The sequence below is a fragment of the Phacochoerus africanus genome, chromosome 3 (genome assembly GCF_016906955.1).
Source record: "Phacochoerus africanus isolate WHEZ1 chromosome 3, ROS_Pafr_v1, whole genome shotgun sequence".
NCBI classification, from domain to species: domain Eukaryota; kingdom Metazoa; phylum Chordata; class Mammalia; order Artiodactyla; family Suidae; genus Phacochoerus; species Phacochoerus africanus.
In genome coordinates this window covers 63,526,592-63,541,107 of record NC_062546.1, presented here as the reverse complement: position 1 = coordinate 63,541,107, position 14,516 = coordinate 63,526,592, and the positions used below count along the sequence as shown (strand labels likewise).

Genomic DNA, 14,516 nt, shown 5'->3' with positions numbered 1-14,516 from the left:
GAACGGAGAAATATTCTTTCTCCAAGGTAAATAAGTCAATCCTCCCCCAAAGAAGTCTGTAGATGCAACATAATCCAGAACTCATTTGCAGAAGACTAGCAGATTTTTCTTAAAGAAATAGACATGTTGATTCTAAAGTTCACGTGGAAAGAAGGGTCTAAAATGGGTACAAGAGGAAGCTAGAGGATTGACTGTGGCCTTTCGCCATACAGCAAAGAAAAGCAGCAGCTGGACTGTAAGCAAGGGACAAACACGACAAGACCTAATTTTCTAAAAAAAATACCTAATAATTGTGGTTACAATGTACACCAAAGTTCCAGGAGGTGGAAATGCAGAGCAACAAGTCCTGAGGTTACTTCAGCATTCTAGGAGGCAAGTGATCAACTGACCTTGGGTGAAGGCACAGGCAAGAAGCCAAGCCAACAGAAAAACACAGTGAGTGGGAATTATCACAGCCCTTTGGCTGAGAGCATATAACAACTCATTATGTTTTCATAGAAATCTTTTGTCTCAGACTTGAACAGCGCAATAGCATATCCATGCTTCATGTGCAGTACTAGACAAACACCCCAAACATTCCTTCACAAATTCATCCACCAAATATCAAGGAACACAATGAAGAGTAAAAATACAGGGCATGAGTTCCTGCCATGGCCCAGCAGAAACACATCCAATTAGTATCCCTGAAGATGTGGGTTCACTTCCTGTCCTCACTCGGTGGGTTGGGGATCAGGCATTGCCATGAGCTATGCTATAGGTCACAGACATGGCTCAGAACCCACATAGCTGTGGCTGTGGTGTAGGCAGCTGATTTGACCTCTAGCATGGGGACATCCTTGTGCTGCAGCTTCGGCCCTAAGAAGCAAAAACCAACCAACCAAACAAAAAACCAGGACAAGCCAACAAAGTCACAATATCCTCTGTTTGCATCATAATTGCACTGCTTTTATGTTTCAACTGAAATCATGGTTTAAAGATTTTTATTTTTTCTAGTATGGTTGATTTAAAATGCTCTGTCAATTTCTGCTGTACAGAAAAGATAAGTGCACCTTTTCAACAACACACTAAACTTCAACTGCAAAATTATTCTGGGTTTCCAAAAATTGTTATGTCCATGCTTTTCTCAGCTCCTTATTCTGAAACATGTTCCTCTACTGCTCTGACAAATTTCTTTTCATGTTTTAAGACTCGGCCTGCTTTGTGAAGGCCTCCTTGATTATGGCTATCCTTCCCAGACAAATAAGTATCTCATTCCCTGGAGCTACCTTAGCGTTTTACCGATTTTTGTAGTCAATTTTTCCATCTGAAGTGCAAATCATTTTTTACCTGTCTCTTATCTTCTAGACTGTAGAGGACAAGTTCTTTTTGGTGCTTGTTGTTTTTGGTTGGTTTGGTTTTCTGGCTGCACCCACAGTATTTGGAAGTTTCTGAGCCAGGGATCAAATCCAAGCCATAGCTCAGATCTACTTATCCCACAAGCCCAGATCCTTTAACGCACTGAGGGTCAAGGATTGAACACACACTTCCCAAAAGACCTGAGCAGCTGCAGTCAGATTGTTAACCCACTGGGCTGTAGTGGGAAATCCAGGACCTGCTTTTAAACATCATCTTTGTATAAACAGTCCTTATTTCTTGTACTCAGTAATCGTCTATTGAGTTCCTGCTCAATAGTGAGCATAGAAAGAAAAAGAAGAAGAAGAATGTAGATAAAAGGTGTCAGGGGTGGCTTTCTAGTGATAATGCCTGAGGTCAGTCAGCAGTGAGATCAGTCAGATTCAAAGGAACAGAGGGCAGGAAAGAGAGAGGGCAGGCAAGGCTGTTCCGAGGCAGGAAGAGAAACATACAGTCAGGTAAATATTTGTCTACACTCCAGGAAGAGGTGAGGAGGGCCTCAGCAACAGCTCAGATGACAGGAGCAAAGGACAGCCAGAAAAGGCTGGAGATAGAGAGTCAGGCCAAAGTCAGACTATGAATGCCTCATATGTCATTGTAAGATGCCTGGGCATTCATATGCTTCCTAGAGTGCTTCACGGTCCTACATGCCCTTGAGACGGATCACTTGAAGGGTCATGGGAGGGACGCATTTGAAGGGCATACAAATAAATGGAGGGATATGAGTCTGAAGGCTTTAATTAGCAAAAAGGCTGCTCCTGGCTTGAACTAGGGGATGTTTCCAGAAATACTTAACATCTAAATGATCGGGAGAGTTCCCGTCATGGCACAGTGGAAATGAATCTGACTAGGAACCCTGAGGGTGCAGGTTCGAACCCTGGCCTCACTCAGTGGGTTAAGGATCCTGTGTTGCCATGAGCTGTGTGTGGTGTAGGTCACAGACACAGTTCGGATCCCACATTGCTGTGGCTCTGGCGTAGGCTGGCAGCTACAGTTCTGATTAGACCCCTAGCCTGGGAACCTCCATATGCTGTGGGTGCAGCCCTCCCAAAAAAAAAAAAAAAAAAAAAAAAGGCAAAAGACAAAAATGATCGGGGCCATGCATAGAATCAATCACTGTTAATGAATAAATGCATCAATCCTGGGTCCTTGGAGAACAAGGCCCTGCTTAATATTTTATGAATGGTAGTTTTCCTGTTTGACATCTTCCCATGTTGAGGGTGAGGAAGTGGGAGGGACTGGGAGTTTGGGTTCGTACATGCACATGACTGCCTTTAGAATGGATAGGCCATGGGGTCCTCCCGGACAGCACAGGGAACTACATGCAATCATGTGTCACAGAACATGACAGACGACGGTATGTATGTGAAGGAGAATGCCTATGTGTGTATGGCTCGGTCATTTTGCTGTACTTGACAGAACACTGTAAATCAACTATAATAAAAACATTTAAAAAAAGAGAATCCACTTCAACCAGCATTCCACAAAGTGGCATGCTGCTCTTTGTCTCTATTTAATAACAGCAACCAAACACTGCATAAATAAATAGACAATGAAATCCATTTCTCCTATGCTTGGAAATACCTTTCAAAGCATAGATACCAACAATAACATCTACCTTATTTATGTCAAATCCTTCCATTAAATTCGAAAAAATAAGAACAGAATCATGAGTAAGAAAACTGTGACCATTTCAAATATTTTAGTGTTCTTCTTTTCAGAGTTACATTTGTATTGCAAAATTTACCTGATCTGGACGCTTGTAAATCCTCCGTTCCAACTGTTTTGTTAGGAACAGCATCTTTCACTCCAACTGTAGGCTGAATGGGTTTGGATTAGAGTTGATTAAAAAATAACATACAGGTGATACAATCTGTAGCTATGATTTCAAGCTAAAAGTCTAAAAGCATTTACCTTCAAGTGAGGATAATTTTCAGGAGAAGCTAAAAGGCAAAATGGACGTGTATCAATTAGCTATAAATACAAAAGCTAGGTATTCATTTATGCAGAGTTAATACCAAGTGGAATTCTGCTGCTTGGCTTTGGCAATGAATATGTTAGGTTTCGGTGTTCTCTCTTGGGTGGGGGGAGTTAGGACAGGAACCTGAGAGAAGTACGAATTCATTAATAGATCCTGAAAAAGAAAGAGGCATATAGGTCTAACAAAACATGCAGGTAAGATTTCAAAAGGAAGGAATGTTATGTTTCAAAGGATTGTGCAATAGAAAAGTGCACATACATCAATGTGAACATGCTGACTGATGAGGAGAAAAGTCATCTCTAATCAGAGGAAGAAGATCATGATCCCAAGAGGATAAAGTGAAGGCTGATGGGAAAATGCAACGGCCTATCTTTCCTGCAATACCGCAGCAGCATGGACCCCATTATACTGCCAGTGTTTAGCATTACCTTCAATTTGCTCTCTAATTTAGGAAGTTCCCATTTGGGATGTCAGTTCAGTTGAAGGTAGAAATCATTTCTCATCAGAGAAAGTGTTTGGAATTGACCACCTTGGATACATACTTGTAGAGTAATACTGCATAGAAATATTCAATTTTCCATACCCATGTGGGCCACTGCTATGCCTCCATTTCTTGGATCCTCTTGTTGAGCCCTCTTAAGTTGCTTGATCCACTCGTGCAAGAAGGTATATAAGGCACATCTTAGGAATAATGTATAGAAAATATTCAATATTGAAATGTGATGACCAAGAAGGACAAAATAAATTCAAATGCAACAGCCTTATTAGATATCAATGATATTTTTATTTTAAAATCAGTGTAGTAGTTACTGATATAATACCAATTTATCACTTAGGGAATGAATCCTATTAATTTCTTCTGTTTCCAAAATCTGTTGGGTTTGGCATCTCATGCCAATGTTGAAAAGGATCTTAACAAAATATTAGCTATCTTAAACAACAACAGCAGCAGCAGCCAGTGCTTCCATATTCAAATTAATCTCACATGCATAACAAATGCCAATACCACCTCTATCTTTGATGCCTGATAGTGATGAGGAGTGGCTGTGGTGGACCCCAGGCCTAGCAGCCCTCCTGCTTCCAGGATTCTATGGAGCAGCAATGATCTGGTTGGGTTTCAGTGCATGTACACCGAAGCCACTTGTAAGGCGTTCTCTCCAACTTCCTCGTTCACTCCACAATCATGCACTTAACGCTTTTCATTCCTGCCTCCTTCCTTTCACTATGTCCTCCCCTCTTCAAAGGCAATCTCTAGATCTGTGGTCTCCCTTCTGCCCCTTTTACGTGCTTTTGAAGGATCATCCCCACCACTTCTTTTTTCCTCCCTGCTTGGCTGTAGTATCTCACATGGATGATCTCTCCTTCAACTCTGCTTCCCTCTGGCTATAAACATGAAAGAAAGAAAGGAAAACAGGAGTTCTCTGCAGCCTAGCAGGTTCAGGATGAGACATCGTCACTGCAGTGGCTCAGGTCGCTGCCGTGGTGTGGGTTCCATCCCTGGCCCAGGAACATCCCCATGCCTTCAGTGAGGCCAGAGCAAGCAAGAAGAAAACCAAAAAGGAACAGAAAAGAATGCTTTTCCTTAATCATGTCAGATCTTGAACTGGCCAACGGCTTGTCTCTCAGAGTTCTCTAACACAAGTCTACGCCCTGGCCTGAAGACCAGCAACCTGGGCATCCCTTGAGAGCTTGTGAGAAATGCAGAAACCCACACCGGTGGCTCAGAAGACGCCTTTTCACATGATCTCTGGTCACTCATTCAAATTTGCAAAAGCTTGGTCTATATTGAGTCTGCTTCTCCATTACTTCGATTTAATTTTTCCTTCTGAAATCTGACCTCAGAACTATAACACTTCCCCAAACCTTGATCTGCATCAGAAATTGTAAATTTCCAATGGACTCTATCAGCCTATAGCTTCCTTGATCCCCACCACACCGTGCCCTGCTCTCTTCTTCTTTCCAGTCCTCTCCTTTTGGCCCATACGTCACCATCCCCTAAAACAGCAACCTTTCCTATGACGTGAATGTATATGCGATTACAATTGACCACATATGCCCATGACCCCCCACGGAGGGGAACACAGAGTGCTGCTCAACCAGGGAACTCCGTCCTGAATGCCTTCCTCACGATGAGAACAGTAAGACTGGGAATATTAGGCTGTACTTCTCCGACAAATCTGGTGCTGGATATTCATCTCACATTTCAAACCCTCCTCCCTTCCTTTTTCTAAGGAACCATTGTACTTTGCCACCTTCACACCATAGCACCCTGCTTCCTCTTCCTTCACTCACACCCTGTAGTCTCTGCCTCTCTCATCCTTCATTCTTCTTCTCTGCTTCCCTGTCTCCTGACTTTCCTTAGGTTGTAGACAATCCTGAAATGGAACTAATGAATCATTTCGCTACTTCAAGGGGACTTGTGGTTTAAACTGTTGCTGACACCCAACGTGCCACACAAGTTCCTTCCTTTCTCATCGGTTTCCTCACTGTGCATTCAACAGATGCTTTCCATTGGCTAGGAGAATATATCTGGGAGTTCCCTGGTGGCCCAGAGGTTGAGGATTTGTCTTTGTCACTGCAGTGTCTCACGTCCAATCCCAGGCCTAGGAACTTCCTCATGTTGCAGGTGCAGTCAAAAAACAAATAAATAGAAATTAATTAATTATTAAATCAAGGAAGTCATAAATGACCAACACAGAACAATGTTTGAAGAAAAAAAAGAATATATCAGAATTCCTGTTTTATCATAATGTGTAAATTCATTTTAGAAAATAACATTCTTACCTTCAACTTCTTTATTTCCCCTCTTTTTCCCTCTTTCATCTGCAGCTCTGGATATATGATACACAGTTTTTTGTGAAAGACTCTCAGAGGCACGCTGCTAAAATTTAAATTAAAAGAAGTTGCATAAATTTTTCCAGTCTCTAAGAAACTACATAATTTCCTACTTTATTTTTAATGTCCTACTTTAGAAACAAGTAGACTTAAGAACGACAGAATACGGACTGAAAATTCAAACATTTATTTGAAAACTTCATATATGCTCTCCAGATTAATTCTATCCTTTTATCCCCTCCTTTGGCTATTGACTCTGTAAACAGAGCATGGAAAGCCTGAGTCAATATTTTCACTCACAGAATACTGAATTACAATAACATATTTCACCCAAGGATTAACTTCAAAGCACATAACTCGACTCTGCCTTCTCAACCAAAAGAAGAGGATATTTAAAATACATATATACATTAATACGCACATATTTCAACAAGTTCTTAAAGAGGTATACCTGCTATAAATTTAAACTATTTCTAAGGACAGAAACATTTTAGTATTAAAATAACATACTTGGCATGAAAAGAAACTTTGACATATAAACCCTGTTGAGTATTAATAGAATATTGTACAAGCTGCTTCATTTAGCTATACCAGGGCTTAGAAGGATCGATTATTTGATAAATAATGTTTATTGATGGGAGAAATAGTTGAACGGAAAACGTAATAACAAGATAGTAAGAAAAACTTTCAAGTTTAAATAATAGGAAGAAAATTTCAACACATTATGTAATTTTTCAAAAAAGGAGATTAAGTTTTCATAAGAGAAGAATGAGAATATTTACTTACTAGCCACCCAAATGTGCCAGGCCCTTATTATGCACATTTTCTCTTCTATGTGCAAAAATAATAATCAAAATGATCATAAGGCGGGAAACAGACTGGGGTACCCAGTGCTTGCCCTGGGCCTGTGCCTCGGGCCTGGGGCCTTGGTGGGTGTCCCCAGGTGTGGCTGGGAAAAAAGTGATCATAAGAATGACCTGTTTCCTGGTCATTCCAAGATGTGAGAGTGAAATGATGTGCAGAAGGAACCCAGTCTTCTCTCTGTCCAGAAGGTCCCTTCTCTAAACCTTCACATAACTGGCTCCTTCCCATCCTTCCCGTGGCAGCTCTTGTCACCCTCAGCTCTCTTCTAACAACCTCCATTCCAGCCTCACTCCCATCCTCCACCAAACTCTAGGTGGTGTCTAACCTAACCGTCTCCATGTCAGGTCCTTCCCATGAAGGACTTACAGTGATATCAAAAGGATTCCTGTCTCCTTGTTTTTCTGCTCCTACCATGACAGCCTAACCCCTCAGCTGGTACATTCGGTGTCTAAGGACCAGGCCCAGAGTTGGTATTCAACAACAGGAATTTATTTAAGGTCAAAACATTTAAGATCTTGAGAGGGCCGCAAGTACCAAAGCACTAATATACCTGTAGGAGATCACCGATCACAGTCTACTGAAACTTAACACACCCCCAAGTCAGAAATCCACATGCCTGTTCTAACTGTCACATTCTTAACCCTGCTCTCATCTTATGGCCCTTCAGGTTTTAAAAAGGTATCCTCAGAGTTCCCTTTTGGTTCACCGTGTTAAAAATCGGCATTGTTAATGTGGCAGCTCGGGTCCCTGCCGTGGCATAGGTTTGATCTGTGGACTGGGAACTTCCACGTGTCAAAAAAATACCCAAACAAGCAGAAAATACCCTCAACATTTAGTAAACCACTAACTGGCACTGTGATCTTTTTTAATTTCTTGTACAGCAGCACCCAAGGCCTATGAAGGTTCCTGGGCCAGACAACAAACTCGTGCCACCCCAGAGACAATGCTGAATCCTTCAGCTACTGCACCACAGCAGGATCTCTGCCACTGTGATCATGTTGCCTTACATTTCTTTTTTTTTTTTTTTTTTTTCATCTTTTGTATTTTTAGGGCCAAACCCACAGCAGATGAATGTTCCCAGGCTAGGGGTATATTAGGCGCTGTTGCCACCAGCCTACCCCACAGCCACAGCAACACCAGATCTGAACCACATCTGTGACCTACAGCACAGCTTGTGGCAATGCTGGATATGCAACCCCACTGAGCAAGGCCAGGGATTGAACCTGAAACCTCATGGTTCTTAGTTGGATTCCTTTCCACTGCCCCACGACAGGAACTCCTTGTCTTACATTTCTAAACAGTATCCTTTATTGTTTACAATGTGTTTTCATGCTTGTTACCACTGCTGTTCAGCTGTACACTTGCCTGAAAGGGAGGAATCAGTCCCACTTTTATGAACAAGGTCACTGACACACAAACAGGTTGGATAAGTTTTTCCAAGATCCCAAATCTAGTACGTGATAGAACCAGGATGCTGCTATGTCTTTGGACTTCAAGCAAGGTGCCATACCACTCTGCCACAGCTGACTCTATCTAAGAGATCATGCCCTTCTTATCTCTGTCAGTATTTGTTACCTTAGAACAGGTGATCATTATTTACACTTGCATTACTGCAGGTACAGCTGCCATAAAGCTTTTCAGTGCATGCTATTTTATCCAAAATGGTTTGTACCTATTCAAACATAGGTAAACCATCCTCCTGTTTTCACAACCGCACATATTTATTTCTTTTTCCCATTCTTTTGTTTCTCTTGAAATGTTCCTTGCAAACTCAGTGGATAATCCAAATGTAGGAAGAAGCTTCAAGGCTCAGGCACTATCTTTTCAAGGTTGAAGTAGTAACCAACTACAATTCAAGCTGTTTCTCTCTGAATCACACTAGGAGTTTTACACTTCCAAATGTATAAATATGTACGTATATATATATAAATGGGGCCATAGGCTGACCTAGAATAATGATTTGGTTTTTAGATCAACTAAAATTCAGAGCAAAAACAGAGTCCTGATAACTCCCGAGCCCTAGATTTTGCACTTTACTGCACTGGGGGTTCATTAGGTGCATCTTGCCAATTCATAGGTGTGTACTATGTGGTAGTATCATATTTCACGCAGAATTATTTTATTAATTATAAATGAAAACTATAATGAAAAATATCTGATGGGTAAACACAAAGGTGAGAAAGTCAAGGCAAAGAACCCACTCTCTTGTGTTTTCCCAACACTCGGTGCTTCTTTTCAAAATAATCATAAGAGGAATAATAGAAAACAGTACCTCAGAATCCAAAGATGACTCAGTATCTTCCTCCTCTAATCCTAAAGCTGACGACTTGCCTATAAATTGTAGTCACAGATACATTAGTGAGAACATTTACTAATATGAACTTCAAATACACATAAATCTATCTCCATTCATGAGTATGTCAGTAAGTTAAATTAACAGAAAAGTGTTTGGAAGGTTAAAGGATTCTCAGGAAGAGATAGTTGGTGAGAGTGGGGAAACTTATGAAGGAAGAAAACAAAAGAAAAAATACTTCAAAAGAAATGAATATCATATTTGGTCCACACACTTTGAAGTTTTTCTACTACTAGCTTTTTAAAGTTTTGTATTTTAATGTTTTTAAAGCTGCACCCTTGGCACACAGAAGATCCTGGGCCAGGGATCAAGCCGCCGCAATAGCAGTGATGATAGCCAGATCTTTAACCCAGAGAATCCTATACTAGATTTTAAGCATGGAAAGAAAATCCATAGTCACTAACTCACCACTTCTATTCTCACTGTGTGCTCCATCAACAGAGGTAAAATGGTCAAGATTTGGTGGCTCTTGTGGGATACTTTCCATAACATCAGTCCTGGTTTCTTTTGGCTCAGTTCCTGGCTTTTTGTCTCCTTCCTGTAATAAGAAGACACAATGACACAAAAACCCAATTTCAGAAAACATCATACGCATTCACTTCCTCATTCAAACAACCCGTCAGGAAGGCAACATTGACTCTACCTAGAAAATGTAGGCACTGTCCTGGGAGGTACTGGAAATAGCAATAAAAGACAGATTCTGCTCTCCATTCCAGGTGAGGCAGAGCTACATGAAACCAAAGAAACACAGAAAAGCATCCCTCACCAGCTCTGCAGCTGAAATGAAGAGACTACAGTAAAGGCATAAAGGAGAGACGACTCAGCTGGATCTGGGGAGCTCAGGAAATGCTGCCACAACAGGGCTGGATCTTCAAAGACAGACAAGGGGCCAAGCTGGGATGGAACGCCATTTCTAGTAAAGGCAGCCTGCACAAAAGGACAAGGCGTGATACAACAGAACAAGTCATGTGGACAACCAGAACCCAGTTACTGGGAATTGGTAGGGAGAGACAAACCTGAAGGATCAGAACCAAATGGAAAAAAAGCAGGTACCATTCCTAGAACATGAACCGTCTCCTTTATGGGATGGGAATCCGTAAATAAGTAGAGGAGTTATATCATCACAGATGTGTTTTAGAATGGTTTTCACAAGGATAAGTGGGAAGGTAAGTTATGGAAAGAAGATATGAAAAATGCAAGCAGGTGGAAAATCCTGAGCTTGGTGGGTAACTGGCTGTGGTGATTTCAGGGAGGGTGGGACTCTGAGATTTCTTGCTCCAGTTTTTCAGTGATGCTACTTACTAGGATGGGGAAAACAGATGACAGAATGACAGAGAGCCTACAAAGAGTCAGGGACAAAGGCTTTTTTAAAATTAAAGTATAATTAATTACTATGTGGTGTTAGTTTGAAGTTTACAGGGACATGATTGAGACAGATATCTATCTCTGTCTCTCTGTCTCTCTGTCTCTCTCTCTCTCTCTCTCTCTATATATATATATATATATATAATTTCAGATTCTTTCCCATTATAGGTTATATGAAATATTGGGTATAGTACCCTGCTATGCAGTACTATCTTGTTTGTCACCAATGTTATATATATATAGTAAAGGAGCAGTGTCTTCAGTTTGGGGCATTCCAAATGTGAGGCACTCAGGGGACCTATAAGAAAGATCTGGATGAACACATTTGGCATCAAAATAGATAAAATTATTCAGGAAAAGGTTATGACATTAAGACAAATATCTGCAAAATACGCTCTCCTGGAATAATGAAAGCATGCAAACCTGCACAGACTTCTGAAATTTTGAAAAGAACAAGAACTGAGGAAGGACTGAAATTCAATTTTTCAATGATTTTGATGTCAACATTTTGTTTCAAAGATGTAAAAGATACTCTTTCCTGAATCTGTACAAATATGCATTTTGGGACATTACACCAATACACATGTTTAACTTTAACAAGAAGATTTAACTGTAAAATACCAATTCTAGATGCTACAAGAATATCTTTTTAAAAAGTTAATCCTAAAAAAAGAGTTTTCAATTACAATTGCTTACGTGATTATTGAATGATGAGGTGTTTTTAAGCAGTCATATAATGTAAGAAAAAATTAAAAACCCTATTTAGAATGTCACACTGTTTTTCCTGTCATGGCATAGCAGAAATGGATGTGACCACCATTCATGAGGATGCAGGTTTGATCCCTGGACTCACTCAGTTGGTTAAGGATTCTGGCATTGCTGTGAGCTGTGCTGTAGGTCACAGATGCAGCTGGGATCCCGAGTTGCTGTGGCTGTTGTATAGGACAGCAGCTGCAGCTCTGATTCATCCCTAGCCTGAGAACCTTCATATGCCATGGGTGCAGCCCTAGAAAGACAAAACAATAAAATTAAATCAAATTAAGGTAAAATAAAATAAAATAAAATTCACACTTTGTTTTTAATTCTCCTGTGACTAGCACTCTAATAACTCCAGTTGCCTACCTAGTAGTTAATGGTAGTTAATGGTTGCCAAAATGATCTAGCACAAAAATTAATAAAACTATGATTGGCTAAGTTGGAGATTCGAAAGATTTAAAATACAATTATGATTATCAAAGAGGACCTAGTGTTGACATGAGGAACAAAGGGACTGAAAAATCAAGTCACAAGTATTTCTGAATTTTTGATATGAAATAATTTACATATTAGTTTCACATGCATATACAAAAAACTTACATGTTGGTTAAGGGACTAGAGATGCTGAAGTTTATAAAGTTTCTCAAGAATAATGTGAAATGTACCTACTGCTAGAGATATTTTGAAAGTAAAAAATGATCTTCCAGAGATAATTCTGTATTTTCTGCTAGTCATTTTTCCTTCTAGTGAGTTTATAACAAACAGTTGAATCGCTTCTCGGCCTTTTGGCTAAGATCAAGTATAACAAACAGTTGATATTACAAAAAAAACATAAATGTGGCTTCTTTTATTCAATGTGTTCATATGTGTCCATAATGTGGAGATACTATTAGGAACAGATAAATCAGAACTCTCCACAAAAAATAACTTCTATACCTCTTTTCTTTAAGAGTGTTGCAGGTTCAAATGTTCTCATGCAACGAATAGAGATTAAGAACCTAATTTACATAATTAGAAATTATACTCTTAGTGGAAAGACTGAGTAAAATGCTTATTTATGTCCTCTCTCTTCTCAAAAGATTGAAAATACCTACTAAGATGATACCAAACAGTCAGATACAATTAGTTAGGTAAGTTAAGTATGCACCAAACAGTAAGTTAGAAACCACAAGAAACAAGGGCCCAAATTATCTCCATCTGAATAAACATGGTATGGCATAAAACTGAGCTCAACTTGCATTATCAATGAATATAGGTTTTGCTAGACTAAATATAACACATATTTTATTAATTTCAAAGGGAGGATTTTTTTTAAAAAACTAACAACTTTAAATTAAAACTGATAACTATAACCAAAAAAAAAGTGACAATCAAATTTTCTTTCAGTTCTTCATCAACATCAGCGATATGGCATTCAGAAGAGTCTGAGCACTTCATTCAGGACTTAGCTTTCTTTTCCTAATTTGAATGTGAAATAATTTCCATGTTCTAAAATACAGAGTTCAGAAAAGATGCTTGATATGATTCAAATTTTCTTAAAGTTACCAAGGTTGGATTTATAGCCCAGGATGTGATCAATCATAGAGAATGTTCCATGTGCACTTGAGAAGAATGTGTATTCTGCTGCTTTTGGATGGAATGTCCTATAAATATCTATGAAGTCCATCTGGTTTAATACTTCATTCAGGGCCTGTATTTCCTTATTGATTTTCTGTCTGGTTGACCTGTCCATTGCTATAAGTGGGCTGTTAAAGTCCCCCACTATTACTGTGTTATTGTTGATTTATCATTTTAAGGTTGTTAGCAGTTGCCTTATATACTGTGGTGAACCTGTGTTGGGTGCATAGATATTTAAAATTGTTATATCATCTTCTTGGATTGATCCTTTGATCATTATGTAATGAACTTCTTTGTCCACTGCAGCACTATTTGCAATAGCCAAGACATGGAAACAACCTAAATGTCCATCGACAGAGGAGTGGATCAAGAAGATGTGGTACATATACACAATGGAATATTACTCAACCATTAAAATGAATGAAATACCAGCATTTTTAGCAACATGGATGGACCTAGAAATTATCATGCTAAGTGAAGTCAGCCATACAATGAGACACCAACATCCAATGTTTTCACTGACATGTGGAATCTGAAGAAAGCACAGACTGAACTTCCCTGCAGAACAGATGCTGACTCACAGACATTGAAAAATTTATGGTCTCTGGAGGAGACAGTTTGGGGGGTGGAGGATATGCTTGGGTCATGGGATAGAAATCCTGTGAAACTGGATTGTGATGATCATTATACAACTACAGATGTGATAAATTCATTTGAGTAATAAAAAATAAAATAAAATACAGAGTTCCCTGTTCTCACTTAACTCCACTCTGTTTCATCTCTCATCTTGACCCTCATTCAATATTCAATCTATACATATATTAAAGTATTTATATATACTGGATCAGTAATGTGTCAATGCTGTTAGGGAATATGCTATAAATCAAAAGCCTCTGGTTTATATGTTTTCATTATATATAAAAATATAAGTGATTTATGTATACAAATGTATTGTTGTCTAGCAAACGACAAAATTATCAAAATATATTAAATATAAAATATAGATTGGTGTTCATGGTATATTCCTAATAATACTGATTTGTATTACTCTACAACTACTTGTTTATAAATACTCCTATTGCAATGCCTCTTGTGCCTCAATAGGTTATGTTCCTGGCATTGTATCCTTGAGGATGCGGGTTGTTGGAACCCTGGTCCTGCCCCGTGGGTTAAGGAGACCACATTGCTGCAAGTTGTGCTCTAGGTCACAGATGCAGGTCAGATCTGGCATTGTGGTGGCTCTGCCATAAGCCTACAGATGCAGCTCGGATATTACACCGAGCCTGGGAACTTCCATATGCTTCAGGTATGGTGCTAAAAGGGGAAAAAAAAAGTTTGTTTTTTAAAAAATAA

General features: G+C 39.5%; 1 protein-coding gene across 1 annotated transcript in view; it reads right to left on the bottom strand.

The window, feature by feature from the left end:
* The window catches only part of LOC125121910 (ankyrin repeat domain-containing protein 26-like), a 139,795-nt gene that overhangs the window by 103,544 nt on the left and 21,735 nt on the right, over positions 1–14,516 (bottom strand). The window contains exons 9-14 of the mRNA XM_047770215.1: positions 9,834–9,963; positions 9,345–9,403; positions 6,158–6,251; positions 3,978–4,054; positions 3,307–3,366; positions 3,140–3,212 (exon numbers count right to left, since the gene is read on the bottom strand). Coding sequence (XP_047626171.1) covers positions 3,140–3,212; positions 3,307–3,366; positions 3,978–4,054; positions 6,158–6,251; positions 9,345–9,403; positions 9,834–9,963 — 493 coding nt within the window. The remainder of the gene's footprint in view (positions 1–3,139; positions 3,213–3,306; positions 3,367–3,977; positions 4,055–6,157; positions 6,252–9,344; positions 9,404–9,833; positions 9,964–14,516) is intronic.